Below are 13,945 nucleotides of genomic sequence, written 5' to 3' on the forward strand. Positions count from 1 at the left end.
GGAAGGACTGCGAGAGAGAAGGGCACAAAAGCCTATCTCGGCCTGTTCACAGACAGACGAGCTGAGTGAGCTCAACTACTTTGGCCCTCACCTCATCTGCTTTTGAAAGAGACACACAGAGAGAGAGACCACCTAGCAGAAGAAAAAAACACACACTGTGCACAAAGAGCAGGCTCCAAATCCAACTAAAGGACTAATAAAACATCACACACAGTGTATTATTTCCTGTGCCTCCTGGACACATGACGAATACAAGGTGAAACTAGTCTCAGCCAGGCCTCACAAGTGCATGTGTTTTAAGGTCCCCAAAAGAGCTCTCCTTTAAAACACCAAGGAGCACATCAGGGGACGCCAAACCATTTGATTCCCTTGCCAGACATCTCGGCTCACTCCACAATCAATGGTGCTCGCAATCGGATGCACTTTTAGGCCATTTAGGAGACAAATAGCACAGGAAAAGCAGTGCGCACCGCTCCACCCGACAGTCGAACGGTGAGGTTTTGAGCGAGTCGCAGCAAAATGCACGGGGCTTCTGCAGCCCACATGACTTTATTCTGAACGGACACAAGTCTGCTCGCTGGGCCGTTCGCTTTTGGGCCAAAAACACGGCTCCGTCGGTGACTTTTGGCCCGATATTGGCGACCAGAAAACACAAGTGAAAGAGCATTTGGCCAGCCCGGAGAAGCCGAGCTGGGTGGCTTGAGTCTACATGGTTCTCATGTCGCGTTTAAGGCCAGCCCCCTGCACGGTGTAGAGCTTCAATAGCGCAGAGCAGCGTCTACAGCAAAGTACTCCTCCTCACAGACTACCGTAGTGTTGTAAGTGTGTGTGTTTACCGGACCGAACGACAGACATGGCAGAAGTCGCACCAGCACCCGCCGCCGCCGCGCCGGCCAAGGCACCCAAGAAGAAGGCAGCAGCCAAGCCCAAGAAAGCGGGACCCAGCGTAGGCGAGCTCATCGTCAAGGCGGTGTCCGCCTCCAAGGAGAGGAGCGGCGTGTCCCTGGCCGCGCTCAAGAAGTCTCTGGCGGCAGGCGGCTACCACGTGGAGAAGAACAACTCCCGTGTCAAGATCGCCGTCAAGAGCCTCGTCACCAAGGGCACCCTGGTCCAGACCAAGGGCACCGGTGCCTCCGGCTCCTTCAAGCTCAACAAGAAGGCCATCGAGGCAAAGAAGCCCGCCAAGAAAGCCGCAGCCCCCAAAGCTAAAAAGGTGGCCGCCAAGAAGCCCGCCGCCGCCAAGAAGCCCAAGAAGGTAGCAGCCAAGAAGGCCGTGGCCGCAAAGAAGTCCCCCAAGAAGGCCAAGAAGCCCGTTACACCCAAAAAGGCCGCCAAGAGCCCAAAGAAGGTGAAGAAGCCCGCCGCAGCGGCCAAGAAAGCGGCCAAGAGCCCCAAGAAGGCTACCAAGGCAGTGAAGCCCAAAGCCGCCAAGCCCAAGGCAGCCAAGGCCAAGAAGGCAGCCCCCAAGAAGAAGTAAACCTATTCCAAACAGTGTTCTTTCTACTCGACACATGTTGTTACCACAAAAGGCTCTTTTAAGAGCCACCCACCTCTTTCCATAAAAGCGCATGTCATTCCATGTACGTCCTACCTACCTACCTACCTACCTAAATGTGGTGCAAAAGATATGAAATGAATGACTTTTACGCACCACATGTTCGAGTGGCTAAATGGCTTTACATTTGTCACTCAAGAGTGCAGCACCCTCACCAGTCAACATTGGTGTGATATGTGTTAGAATTCGCATTTCACATTGATCCTGATAATAAGAGGAATACATACTATAGTGTGTTGGACAGCAGCCATTTGTATTATGAGCCACTCTCGAATTGATTGATACATGTTTCAGTGATTTGAGTTGTCACTTTGGCGCTCCCGCCAATGAGAAAAAGTAACAAAAGTCGGAGGGAAACAGAGTAGCCTAGCCCTTGTCACTCTGCTGCCTGCGGGCGGGCGGGCTTAGGGCTGACTGTCTGTCTCTCCCTCACTCCAATTGGATAAGGGCACACCGGTCCAGTGGCCAATCGATGCCTCTTGTGGCGAGGTATAAGTAAGGCTCTCGAGGTGGCCAGCGCCTCATTGAGACTTTCTGTGACATACTGAAGCTACCAATATGAGCGGAAGAGGCAAAACCGGAGGCAAGGCCAGGGCGAAGGCAAAGACACGTTCATCCCGTGCCGGGCTCCAGTTCCCCGTGGGCCGTGTGCACAGGCTGCTGCGCAAAGGCAACTACGCCGAGCGTGTGGGCGCTGGCGCACCAGTCTACCTGGCCGCAGTGCTCGAGTACCTGACTGCTGAGATCCTGGAGTTGGCCGGAAACGCTGCCCGTGACAACAAGAAGACTCGTATCATCCCCCGTCACCTGCAGCTGGCAGTCCGTAACGACGAGGAGCTGAACAAACTGCTTGGCGGCGTGACCATCGCTCAGGGTGGTGTTCTGCCCAACATCCAGGCAGTGCTGCTCCCCAAGAAGACTGAGAAGGCCGTCAAAGCCAAGTAAAATTGCTGGTGCGGCTGCAACTTGACTACTCAACCCCCAAAGGCTCTTTTAAGAGCCAACCACCTAGCTCAGCAAAAGCGCAAAGTGTCCTTTGTATGCCTGGCCAACTATTTGGCGCGTTTGTTAGATACACACATAAACACGGCACAGTATCAAGTGCCCACATGAGGCCTAAAATGAAGAATAACAAGTACTAGGCTAGAATGAGAGAGCATTATTGCGCGTAAAGTGTAACGTTGCTTGCGGCCCTAACAAAAGACCCAAGCGCGCCTCGGCGAGGGAGGGGGTTGCATTTTGGGGCGGCACGGAGAGGCCGAGCCTCCCGTCCAATGGGCGGCGGAGGAGGCCTCCGCAACGGGCCAATCAGGGCGGTGCGGAGATGGTGACCAATCAGCAGACGCCGCTGCCGGCTTTATAAACTTCACATAGGCATTTGGAGGCTATACTCCGACTGTGAAAGAAGGAAGCTAGCTAGCGCCATGGCCAGAACCAAGCAAACCGCTCGCAAATCCACCGGTGGCAAAGCACCCAGGAAGCAGCTCGCCACCAAGGTTGCGCGCAAGAGCGCCCCGGCCACCGGCGGCGTGAAGAAGCCTCACCGTTACAGGCCCGGCACCGTGGCTCTTAGAGAGATCCGTCGTTACCAGAAGTCCACTGAGCTGCTGATCCGCAAACTGCCTTTCCAGCGCCTGGTGCGAGAAATTGCCCAGGACTTTAAGACCGACCTGCGCTTCCAGAGTTCCGCAGTGATGGCCCTGCAGGAAGCAAGCGAGGCTTACCTGGTCGGCCTGTTCGAGGACACCAACCTGTGCGCCATCCACGCCAAGAGGGTGACCATCATGCCCAAGGACATCCAGCTGGCCCGTCGTATTCGCGGAGAGCGCGCATAAACGATGACCTGATCTCCAAAATCCCCCAAAGGCTCTTTTAAGAGCCACCTCCATATTTCAGTCAAAAAGGCACAATTGTTCCATTTGTACACGCCCCTTTCCCACAGTGTTCCCTGCTCTCGAGTCCCTACAGACCGTGGTTCGATTCCAGGCTGTATCACCACCGGCCGTGATTGTAAATAAGAGTTTGTTCTTAACTGACTTGAGTCGTTTCAATAACGCTCTCTATATGTGATTAGATGTATGCCTAGAGTAGAAGAGGGGAAAAATACAGTAGCAGTAATGAGTGATAGTAATGATATAGGGCAAAAAGTGGCGAAAATGGTCACTATGTAGCTAAGAACAACTGACTTTGAAAGGTTGAGAGGGGTTGAGAGGGGAAAAGTTTTACCGTGGAGCACGGAGGCCATCTAGTGGTTAAACGCGGGTACTGTCAGCGTGTGAGCACGTCATAGTTGCTCCCTATTGGTATTTGATCTTCAGGCCAGTGTTTCCCAAACTCGGTCCTGGGGTCCCCAAGTGGGGCACGTTGTGTTTTTTCGAATCCAATTGCTCTTGGAATGTAACATGCTAGAGTATGTCTTTTCCTTTGTGAAAATGGCCATTCAATCATTTCTGGGCCATGTGACATTCCTCGATGGCCCAAAAAATCCATGTTTTGATCTGATCATTACAACGTTAGCTGTGTGCACCCCATAATTCATGCGACTGACTAAGCTATTGAAAGTCAAATGATATATCTCTGTCCAGCGCAAGTGAAAGGTGGTCGAAAAAAAGTGGTACCAACGTTTTGGTTGAAGGTACAGGAAATGTTGTAGGCCACCCAATTAGACGTGATATTATTAAGTCGCCCTTTTGTGCTTGTTTGTGTGAGTGCATAGGTAAGTTGTTTCGATATGGTGGAATAAATGGAGAAATGAAAGGAATGTATTTAGTGGGATGAATTCAGTGTGCGATTGAATATTCCAATGCCATACCCATTGTTAGTCCTTTAGACTAGATCCGAGATCCCTTAAGAGAATGAAGAGAAAAGGTATCAGGACGGCAGGAATCAATAGATGTAATCATCAAGGGCTTGCAAAAGAGCTGTTACGAAACAGGACACAAGCAGCCGGGATGATTGCCCTATTAGTAGTTGACCAATTACAAAATAGCAATCAGCAATGCGGGCAGGTACGTGTTGATTGCTGTATTGGCTTCGTAAATAGGCTTCATAAGGAACTAAATGGCTCAGCACATGACACCTTCACAGTGGAGAATATTTGATACTACTGACTTCCGTTGAGTCGAGTCGTGTGTCCTTGACGTGATTTGAAGTCGACTTCTGATGTGGGATTTAGTTCATTTTTAAAAGAAGATTTGCTGAGGAATCGAAATGATAAGACAAAGTAAAGGCCCTAAATACAGGCTGCCAGTTAAATGCAGCAATGACACGGCTAAAGTGTGTAATTGCCGGACCAAAGAGCAGGAATTGTCTGCTGTTGCATCTTCACTCATGAGACAGGTAATAGCGGAGCTCCGTGGTGCTGAAAAGGACAGCGCCCCTGGCCATTTGCCAAAGCCTATTTCCCGTTGGAGGGATTCTTGACATGCTATAGGCACAGTTCAGTACACCCCTCATCCAACAGACTCTGTCCTCCCCCTCCTGTAATTGGTCCCAGAATCATCCACTTGATTCCCGACCACCAACCGATTCTCGGGGTGCATTGGTGTAAAATGTGGTCGTCGAGATAAAGTTCTATAGGCTACATGGGGTAATGGCATCTGGAGCTTTTTTTTTGGAGCTACCTACACCAGTAGGAGAGCTTACAGATAAAGAGTGCACTAGGCTAGAGAGAAAAGTAGCATTCCGTTTTTCATAAAGTAGGTCAATGTAACTTACCCTCTTTTGATACTTGAGAAACATACATTCACATGATGTCCAAATCTGCAAGAGACAAACCAGCAGAAAATCAGCAGGTGAACAAAAGGGTTAAGTGAATATGATTTAAGAGCAGTCAAATGAAGTAATAGTGACATAGATTGTAAGAACTGAAATCTACCATGTGAACATTGCATTGTGGCTTTAGAAGAGCATGTATTTGTAGATGAATGACAGATTAGGTTTGGTGACAAAGTAACTGTATAATTTGAGGTACTCTACATGAGCATGTGTTTGCCTATTTGATGATCTGTTTGTAGTTAATGTTTGATTTTGACCACGTACTTGTTGTGACAATTGCATCAGGTTGAGGGAGAAATGCTCTGTGTGGCCATTGTGAGTGGCACTTCTGATCCAGCAGGTGGTGTTAAGATCCCTCCCTATGTGGCTTGAATGATGAGCCAGTGTTGGCTAAATGACTTGTGGTCCAGTGGGTGGCGGTGAAATGCCTCCCTATCTATATGACTTGACCTATTCCTTTGACATTGTTCACTTGGAGATGATTCCGGTCTTCTTCGTGTCCTCTTCATGAGCACTTCTGCATGTCTTCCTTCCTGTCTTGCCATGTGTGTTTTTGTTAGATATCACTGGGCACATTCCTAACGTGGAGGTCGTTTGCATAGCTCATGTCATGTGGATATATAAAGTATTGTATTGTAAGGTATGTTAGTCTACGGACTGTCTGACATGGCTCGTCCATATATTGATGTATTCCAATTCCATTTGGGTGTATTGTGTGGAATGTTGGAACATGGTTCGATCTTACTTGTTAGACTTGACTGTGCTGTTGGAGCTAGTAACACAAGCATTTCTGCTAAACAGGTGTATGTATATCTCTCTAGTCACCCCCAAAACCAAATCTTTCTTTGGCCGCCTCTCCTTCCTTCCAGTTCTCTGCTGCCAATGACTGGAAGGAAGTAGAAAAATCTGTGAAACTGGAAACACTTATCTCCCTCACTAGCTTTAAGCACCAACTGTCAGAGCAGCTCACAGATTACTGCACCTGTACATAGCCCACCTATAATTTAGGCCAAACAACTACCTCTTTCCCTACTGTATTTAATGAATGAATTAATTTAGCTCCTTTGCACCCCATTATTTTTATTGCTACTTTGGACATTTCTTCCATTTGCAAATCTACCATTCCAGTGTTTGACTTGCTATATTGTATTTACTTTGCCACCATGGCCTTTTTTTGACCTTTACCTCCCTTATCTCACCTCATTTGCTCACATGGTATATAGACTTGTTTATACTGTATTATTGACTGTATGTTTGTTTTACTCCATGTGTAAGTCTGTGTCGTTGTATGTGTCAAACTGCTTTGCTTTATCTTGGCTAGGTCGCAATTGTAAATGAGAAGTTGTTCTCAACTTGCCTACCTGGTTAAATAAAGGTGAAATAAATAAAAAAATAAAAAAATGTGTCTATTTGATTAGGATTAGGACTTTTCCTCTATGTGTCGCACTTCCATTTCCACTGTCATTTATGCTGCAGGCTAATTACTACCAATGTCATTGTGGTCCAAGTTCAACTCCTAGCCTATAGGGTGTGGTAACAGGCCCTCTGTTATTTGTTGTTGTACTCTGCATGTGAAGTATCTGCACTGTAGCCTATAGAGGAACTAAGCCCTTGATAATAGGGGAACGCAAGCAGTTGAAGGGAACAAGTGGCAGAGTCTAACCTGCTGTTGAACACAAACTCCCAGTCCTATGATGTTGCTCTGTGAAGGAGGTTAGCTTTTCAGCATTCAATTCATGGCAGCCTTCTTCTTCTCCCTGGTTGATTTGTGAATGTGAGTGATTCGAGAATGTTTGGCTTTGGTATCCAAGGTGTTTGAGATTGTTGAGGACCAGTGTTCCGAGGGGCTGACTGTGACATCATAAAGCGGAATGTAGTTAGTGTGCTGTTTGAGGGATTCCAATTCAGTCCGTTGCGGCCTTCCAGGCAGCGCAGTTGTGCTTCAAGTGTGCTCTCTGTGTGATGACTTGTTGTGCGCCTACACGGACGGAGTACAGCTACGAACGGAGGTGACATTTGGGGTAAGCCTAAGCCTTTTCGTAACCTTAACCTATTTCTTCTAACTTGCTATGCTTTGTGCTTTGATGACACTAGCTGCATCCCAGCTAGTTGAACGCTTGTCAGTCGTTCTCGGCAGCCACTAAGTACAGGTAAGAGACAATTATGGCAACAATAAGTTGTAAGATGAAACCTAGTCACATCTGAGATGTGAATCAACTGCACCGATTGATAAATCGCCAGTATGTGTCCTTGGGCCTCATTTGTCCCCTTTGAAATGACCTGTTGAGATCATTCGATGCAACATCTGAGGCTATCTGGCCTATAAAGGATCCACCTCATACCACTATTTCCATAATATAAGGCTATGTTATTGGTTTTTGAAAAAAGTACCATACAATATTTGCACATCCCTATCACCTCTGTACGCATAGGAAAACGATCCCTTTATTGTGTGTGTGTGTTGGGTGGGTGTCTGAGGAATGTTTTACAGCGTTTCAGCTTGCAGAGGTGTCACCACCCTTCCCATGGCCACCTGGATCCTGTCTTGGGAAGAAAAAGAAGAATGATGTTATTACATGGCCTTAAAGAGCTACATGACTGCTGAGGTGACATTACGGACCCCTTAGGATTTGTGGCGTTCCTTGTGTATTTGTTTCCCGTATATGTTCCACTTCGTTTCTCCTTTGTACTTGTGACACTATTTGAGGTTTTAACGCCTATCTCTATTAGGTGTGACTGGCAACTGCAGTGGGTTGAATCCTACTAGTTCAGTGTTTCCCAACTCCAGGCAGGGGTAGAGTAGCCATTTTTGTTGTAGCGCTGGAGAGGCACAGCTGATTGAAAGAGTTGAATCAGGTGCAACAACAACAACAACAACAACAACAACAACAAGAAGAACAACACCAATCAATGTGAAGAGTGGGACACAGATTAGTAGTGGATCCCCCAGTTGTCACAGTTGGGCCTTGTGTTCAACATAGCTCAGTATTTGAGTGTGTTTCCCGCGCATGTAAGTAGCTTTCATTTCTTCTTCCTCCATAGTTCCCTAGAACGAACGCCCTCCCCTTTGCAGCAGAGGCCAGGCAAAAGCGCGCGCTTTCTGTGCCACTGGCTTCAATCAGGTCCACCAAACGCAGATAATAAGAGCACCAAGCCCCAAAAATTGCGTCATTCATTCACTTGAACTCAGCTAGCGAACACACGATGTCTGGAAGAGGTAAAGGCGGCAAGGGACTCGGAAAAGGAGGCGCCAAGCGTCACCGTAAGGTTCTCCGCGATAACATCCAGGGAATCACCAAGCCCGCCATTCGCCGTCTGGCTCGCCGTGGCGGCGTGAAGCGTATCTCCGGCCTGATCTACGAGGAGACCCGCGGTGTCCTGAAGGTGTTCCTTGAGAACGTGATCCGTGACGCCGTCACCTACACCGAGCACGCCAAGAGGAAGACCGTTACGGCCATGGACGTGGTCTACGCTCTGAAACGCCAGTTTCGGCGGTTAAACGCACTCTTTTCGGAACGTCAACATCCCGACTTGAACCCAAAGGCTCTTTTAAGAGCCACCCACATCCGCTTCAAAAGGGCCAAATCCATTGTAGGAAACCATGAGCCACTCTTGAGTGGACAGGGAGGGAGTGTTAAATGACAGGAGGCTATGTTCAGTACAGTCGTATTAAACCACGAGCCACTCTGAGTGGACGGGGAGGGAGTGTTCATGACAGGAGGCTATGTTCAGTGCAGGCTTTGCGTACAGTCGTATTACGAGACACCTGAAATAAAGGCACCACGCCTGGGAAATCCCCACCAAGTCCAAAAAGGGGTGCCTTATGTCTGGCCATTGCATGGATCTTTTTTTGAAACACACCATTCCCCACCAGTGACAGAGCATAGGCTATGGAATAAGGGGGGGGGGGGGGACAGGTCTTTGTTAGGGAAGCAAGCCTCTGAGTGGAAGGCTCTTATGCGCGCTCAGCTCCACTGGGCAAATGGCAGGGGCGCCTATGAGAAAGCTGGGGTGTGTCCACGGCCGGCGAATTAGCTTAGCTTCGTCTTCATAAGACGGAAAGGGCTCTCCACCCCCTCATTCGTTTGTGAGAAGCAACGAGACACCAGCATCATGCCCGAGCCAGCAAAGTCCGCGCCCAAGAAGGGCTCCAAGAAAGCCGTCACCAAGACCGCAGGGAAAGGCGGCAAGAAACGCCGAAAGTCGAGGAAGGAGAGCTACGCCATTTACGTGTACAAAGTCCTGAAGCAGGTCCACCCCGATACCGGCATCTCCTCCAAGGCCATGGGAATCATGAACTCGTTCGTGAACGACATCTTCGAGCGTATCGCCGGAGAGTCGTCTCGCCTGGCCCACTACAACAAGCGTTCCACCATCACCTCCAGGGAGATCCAGACCGCAGTGCGCCTGCTGCTCCCCGGAGAGCTGGCCAAGCACGCAGTGTCCGAGGGCACCAAGGCCGTGACCAAGTACACCAGCTCCAAATAAACAGCGCATTTGGAGTGCTGTAGTAACCCAAAGGCTCTTTTAAGAGCCACCCACCCTGTCAGTGAAAAAAGCAAATCCATGTGTGTGTGTGTGTGTGTGTGTGTGTGTGTGTGTGTGTGTGTGTGTGTGTGTGTGTGTGTGTGTGTGTGTGGAGGACATGTGTCCAATTGTGGGGAGGGGGGGGATAAAGGATGCTGACATGAACAGGGTAGGAATGTGTGCATGCCAGTAGAACACAGTGAGGGGGAGTCCAATGACTGGAGCCTGTATCACTTTAGGCCGTAGCAGGGACCCTCTGCACACATGAAGAACAGTCTCCGAGCAAGTGACGTCACCGATTGAAACTAGCCGTTCCACCTGTACAAGAGGGGGGGGAGGAGGAGGAGAAGAAGAGCCTCCAAATCTCTCTCTCTCTTTCTCTCGGCCTATATCAGGGCGAACAAGCACATGAGGCGCCAGCCTCCATAGCGCCGGCCGCACAGCCAGACACCAAGACCCACAGACACAAAGACCGGCACGAGTCACGCTGCGGAGTCAAGCGAGGAAGGACTGCGAGAGAGAAGGGCACAAAAGCCTATCTCGGCCTGTTCACAGACAGACGAGCTGAGTGAGCTCAACTACTTTGGCCCTCACCTCATCTGCTTTTGAAAGAGACACACAGAGAGAGAGACCACCTAGCAGAAGAAAAAAACACACACTGTGCACAAAGAGCAGGCTCCAAATCCAACTAAAGGACTAATAAAACATCACACACAGTGTATTATTTCCTGTGCCTCCTGGACACATGACGAATACAAGGTGAAACTAGTCTCAGCCAGGCCTCACAAGTGCATGTGTTTTAAGGTCCCCAAAAGAGCTCTCCTTTAAAACACCAAGGAGCACATCAGGGGACGCCAAACCATTTGATTCCCTTGCCAGACATCTCGGCTCACTCCACAATCAATGGTGCTCGCAATCGGATGCACTTTTAGGCCATTTAGGAGACAAATAGCACAGGAAAAGCAGTGCGCACCGCTCCACCCGACAGTCGAACGGTGAGGTTTTGAGCGAGTCGCAGCAAAATGCACGGGGCTTCTGCAGCCCACATGACTTTATTCTGAACGGACACAAGTCTGCTCGCTGGGCCGTTCGCTTTTGGGCCAAAAACACGGCTCCGTCGGTGACTTTTGGCCCGATATTGGCGACCAGAAAACACAAGTGAAAGAGCATTTGGCCAGCCCGGAGAAGCCGAGCTGGGTGGCTTGAGTCTACATGGTTCTCATGTCGCGTTTAAGGCCAGCCCCCTGCACGGTGTAGAGCTTCAATAGCGCAGAGCAGCGTCTACAGCAAAGTACTCCTCCTCACAGACTACCGTAGTGTTGTAAGTGTGTGTGTTTACCGGACCGAACGACAGACATGGCAGAAGTCGCACCAGCACCCGCCGCCGCCGCGCCGGCCAAGGCACCCAAGAAGAAGGCAGCAGCCAAGCCCAAGAAAGCGGGACCCAGCGTAGGCGAGCTCATCGTCAAGGCGGTGTCCGCCTCCAAGGAGAGGAGCGGCGTGTCCCTGGCCGCGCTCAAGAAGTCTCTGGCGGCAGGCGGCTACCACGTGGAGAAGAACAACTCCCGTGTCAAGATCGCCGTCAAGAGCCTCGTCACCAAGGGCACCCTGGTCCAGACCAAGGGCACCGGTGCCTCCGGCTCCTTCAAGCTCAACAAGAAGGCCGTCGAGGCAAAGAAGCCCGCCAAGAAAGCCGCAGCCCCCAAAGCTAAGAAGGTGGCCGCCAAGAAGCCCGCCGCCGCCAAGAAGCCCAAGAAGGTAGCAGCCAAGAAGGCCGTGGCCGCAAAGAAGTCCCCCAAGAAGGCCAAGAAGCCCGTTACACCCAAAAAGGCCGCCAAGAGCCCAAAGAAGGTGAAGAAGCCCGCCGCAGCGGCCAAGAAAGCGGCCAAGAGCCCCAAGAAGGCTACCAAGGCAGTGAAGCCCAAAGCCGCCAAGCCCAAGGCAGCCAAGGCCAAGAAGGCAGCCCCCAAGAAGAAGTAAACCTATTCCAAACAGTGTTCTTTCTACTCGACACATGTTGTTACCACAAAAGGCTCTTTTAAGAGCCACCCACCTCTTTCCATAAAAGCGCATGTCATTCCATGTACGTCCTACCTACCTACCTACCTACCTACCTGTGGTGCAAAAGATATGAAATGAATGACTTTTACGCACCACATGTTCGAGTGGCTAAATGGCTTTACATTTGTCACTCAAGAGTGCAGCACCCTCACCAGTCAACATTGGTGTGATATGTGTTAGAATTCGCATTTCACATTGATCCTGATAATAAGAGGAATACATACTATAGTGTGTTGGACAGCAGCCATTTGTATTATGAGCCACTCTCGAATTGATTGATACATGTTTCAGTGATTTGAGTTGTCACTTTGGCGCTCCCGCCAATGAGAAAAAGTAACAAAAGTCGGAGGGAAACAGAGTAGCCTAGCCCTTGTCACTCTGCTGCCTGCGGGCGGGCGGGCTTAGGGCTGACTGTCTGTCTCTCCCTCACTCCAATTGGATAAGGGCACACCGGTCCAGTGGCCAATCGATGCCTCTTGTGGCGAGGTATAAGTAAGGCTCTCGAGGTGGCCAGCGCCTCATTGAGACTTTCTGTGACATACTGAAGCTACCAATATGAGCGGAAGAGGCAAAACCGGAGGCAAGGCCAGGGCGAAGGCAAAGACACGTTCATCCCGTGCCGGGCTCCAGTTCCCCGTGGGCCGTGTGCACAGGCTGCTGCGCAAAGGCAACTACGCCGAGCGTGTGGGCGCTGGCGCACCAGTCTACCTGGCCGCAGTGCTCGAGTACCTGACTGCTGAGATCCTGGAGTTGGCCGGAAACGCTGCCCGTGACAACAAGAAGACTCGTATCATCCCCCGTCACCTGCAGCTGGCAGTCCGTAACGACGAGGAGCTGAACAAACTGCTTGGCGGCGTGACCATCGCTCAGGGTGGTGTTCTGCCCAACATCCAGGCAGTGCTGCTCCCCAAGAAGACTGAGAAGGCCGTCAAAGCCAAGTAAAATCGCTGGTGCGGCTGCAACTTGACTACTCAACCCCCAAAGGCTCTTTTAAGAGCCAACCACCTAGCTCAGCAAAAGCGCAAAGTGTCCTTTGTATGCCTGGCCAACTATTTGGCGCGTTTGTTAGATACACACATAAACACGGCACAGTATCAAGTGCCCACATGAGGCCTAAAATGAAGAATAACAAGTACTAGGCTAGAATGAGAGAGCATTATTGCGCGTAAAGTGTAACGTTGCTTGCGGCCCTAACAAAAGACCCAAGCCCGCCTCGGCGAGGGAGGGGGTTGCATTTTGGGGCGGCACGGAGAGGCCGAGCCTCCCGTCCAATGGGCGGCGGAGGAGGGCCTCCGCAACGGGCCAATTCAGGGCGGTGCGGAGATGGTGACCAATCAGCAGACGCCGCTGCCGGCTTTATAAACTTCACATAGGCATTTGGAGGCTATACTCTGACTGTGAAAGAAGGAAGCTAGCTAGCGCCATGGCCAGAACCAAGCAAACCGCTCGCAAATCCACCGGTGGCAAGCACCCAGGAAGCAGCTCGCCACCAAGGCTGCGCGCAAGAGCGCCCCGGCCACCGGCGGCGTGAAGAAGCCTCACCGTTACAGGCCCGGCACCGTGGCTCTTAGAGAGATCCGTCGTTACCAGAAGTCCACTGAGCTGCTGATCCGCAAACTGCCTTTTCCAGCGCCTGGTGCGAGAAATTGCCCAGGACTTTAAGACCGACCTGCGCTTCCAGAGTTCCGCAGTGATGGCCCTGCAGGAAGCAAGCGAGGCTTACCTGGTCGGCCTGTTCGAGGACACCAACCTGTGCGCCATCCACGCCAAGAGGGTGACCATCATGCCCAAGGACATCCAGGCTGGCCCGTCGTATTCGCGGAGAGCGCGCATAAACGATGACCTGATCTCCAAAATCCCCCAAAGGCTCTTTTAAGAGCCGCCTCCATATTTCAGTCAAAAAGGCACAATTGTTCCATTTGTACACGCCCCTTTCCCACAGTGTTCCTGCTCTCGAGTCCCCTACAGACCGTGGTTCGATTCCAGGCTGTTCACCACCGGCCGTGATTGTAAATAAGAGTTTGG

At 50.7% G+C, this 13,945-nt stretch overlaps 2 protein-coding genes and 1 pseudogene across 2 annotated transcripts; all 3 read left to right on the forward strand.

Annotated features, from left to right (window-relative positions):
* Window positions 1–853: 853 nt before the first annotated feature.
* LOC116363411 (histone H1-like) lies at window positions 854–1,477 on the forward strand. Its single transcript, XM_031817073.1, has one exon. It carries the CDS (start codon window positions 854–856, stop codon window positions 1,475–1,477), a length of 624 nt encoding a protein of 207 aa, XP_031672933.1.
* Window positions 1,478–2,979: 1,502 nt separating this feature from the next.
* Window positions 2,980–13,755, forward strand: LOC116363410 (histone H3-like centromeric protein CSE4; annotated as a pseudogene).
* LOC116363412 (histone H1) lies at window positions 11,216–11,839 on the forward strand. Its single transcript, XM_031817074.1, has one exon. It carries the CDS (start codon window positions 11,216–11,218, stop codon window positions 11,837–11,839), a length of 624 nt encoding a protein of 207 aa, XP_031672934.1.
* Window positions 13,756–13,945: the final 190 nt, after the last annotated feature.

Source organism: Oncorhynchus kisutch, unplaced genomic scaffold (assembly GCF_002021735.2).
Source record: "Oncorhynchus kisutch isolate 150728-3 unplaced genomic scaffold, Okis_V2 scaffold928, whole genome shotgun sequence".
NCBI classification, from domain to species: Eukaryota; Metazoa; Chordata; class Actinopteri; order Salmoniformes; family Salmonidae; genus Oncorhynchus; species Oncorhynchus kisutch.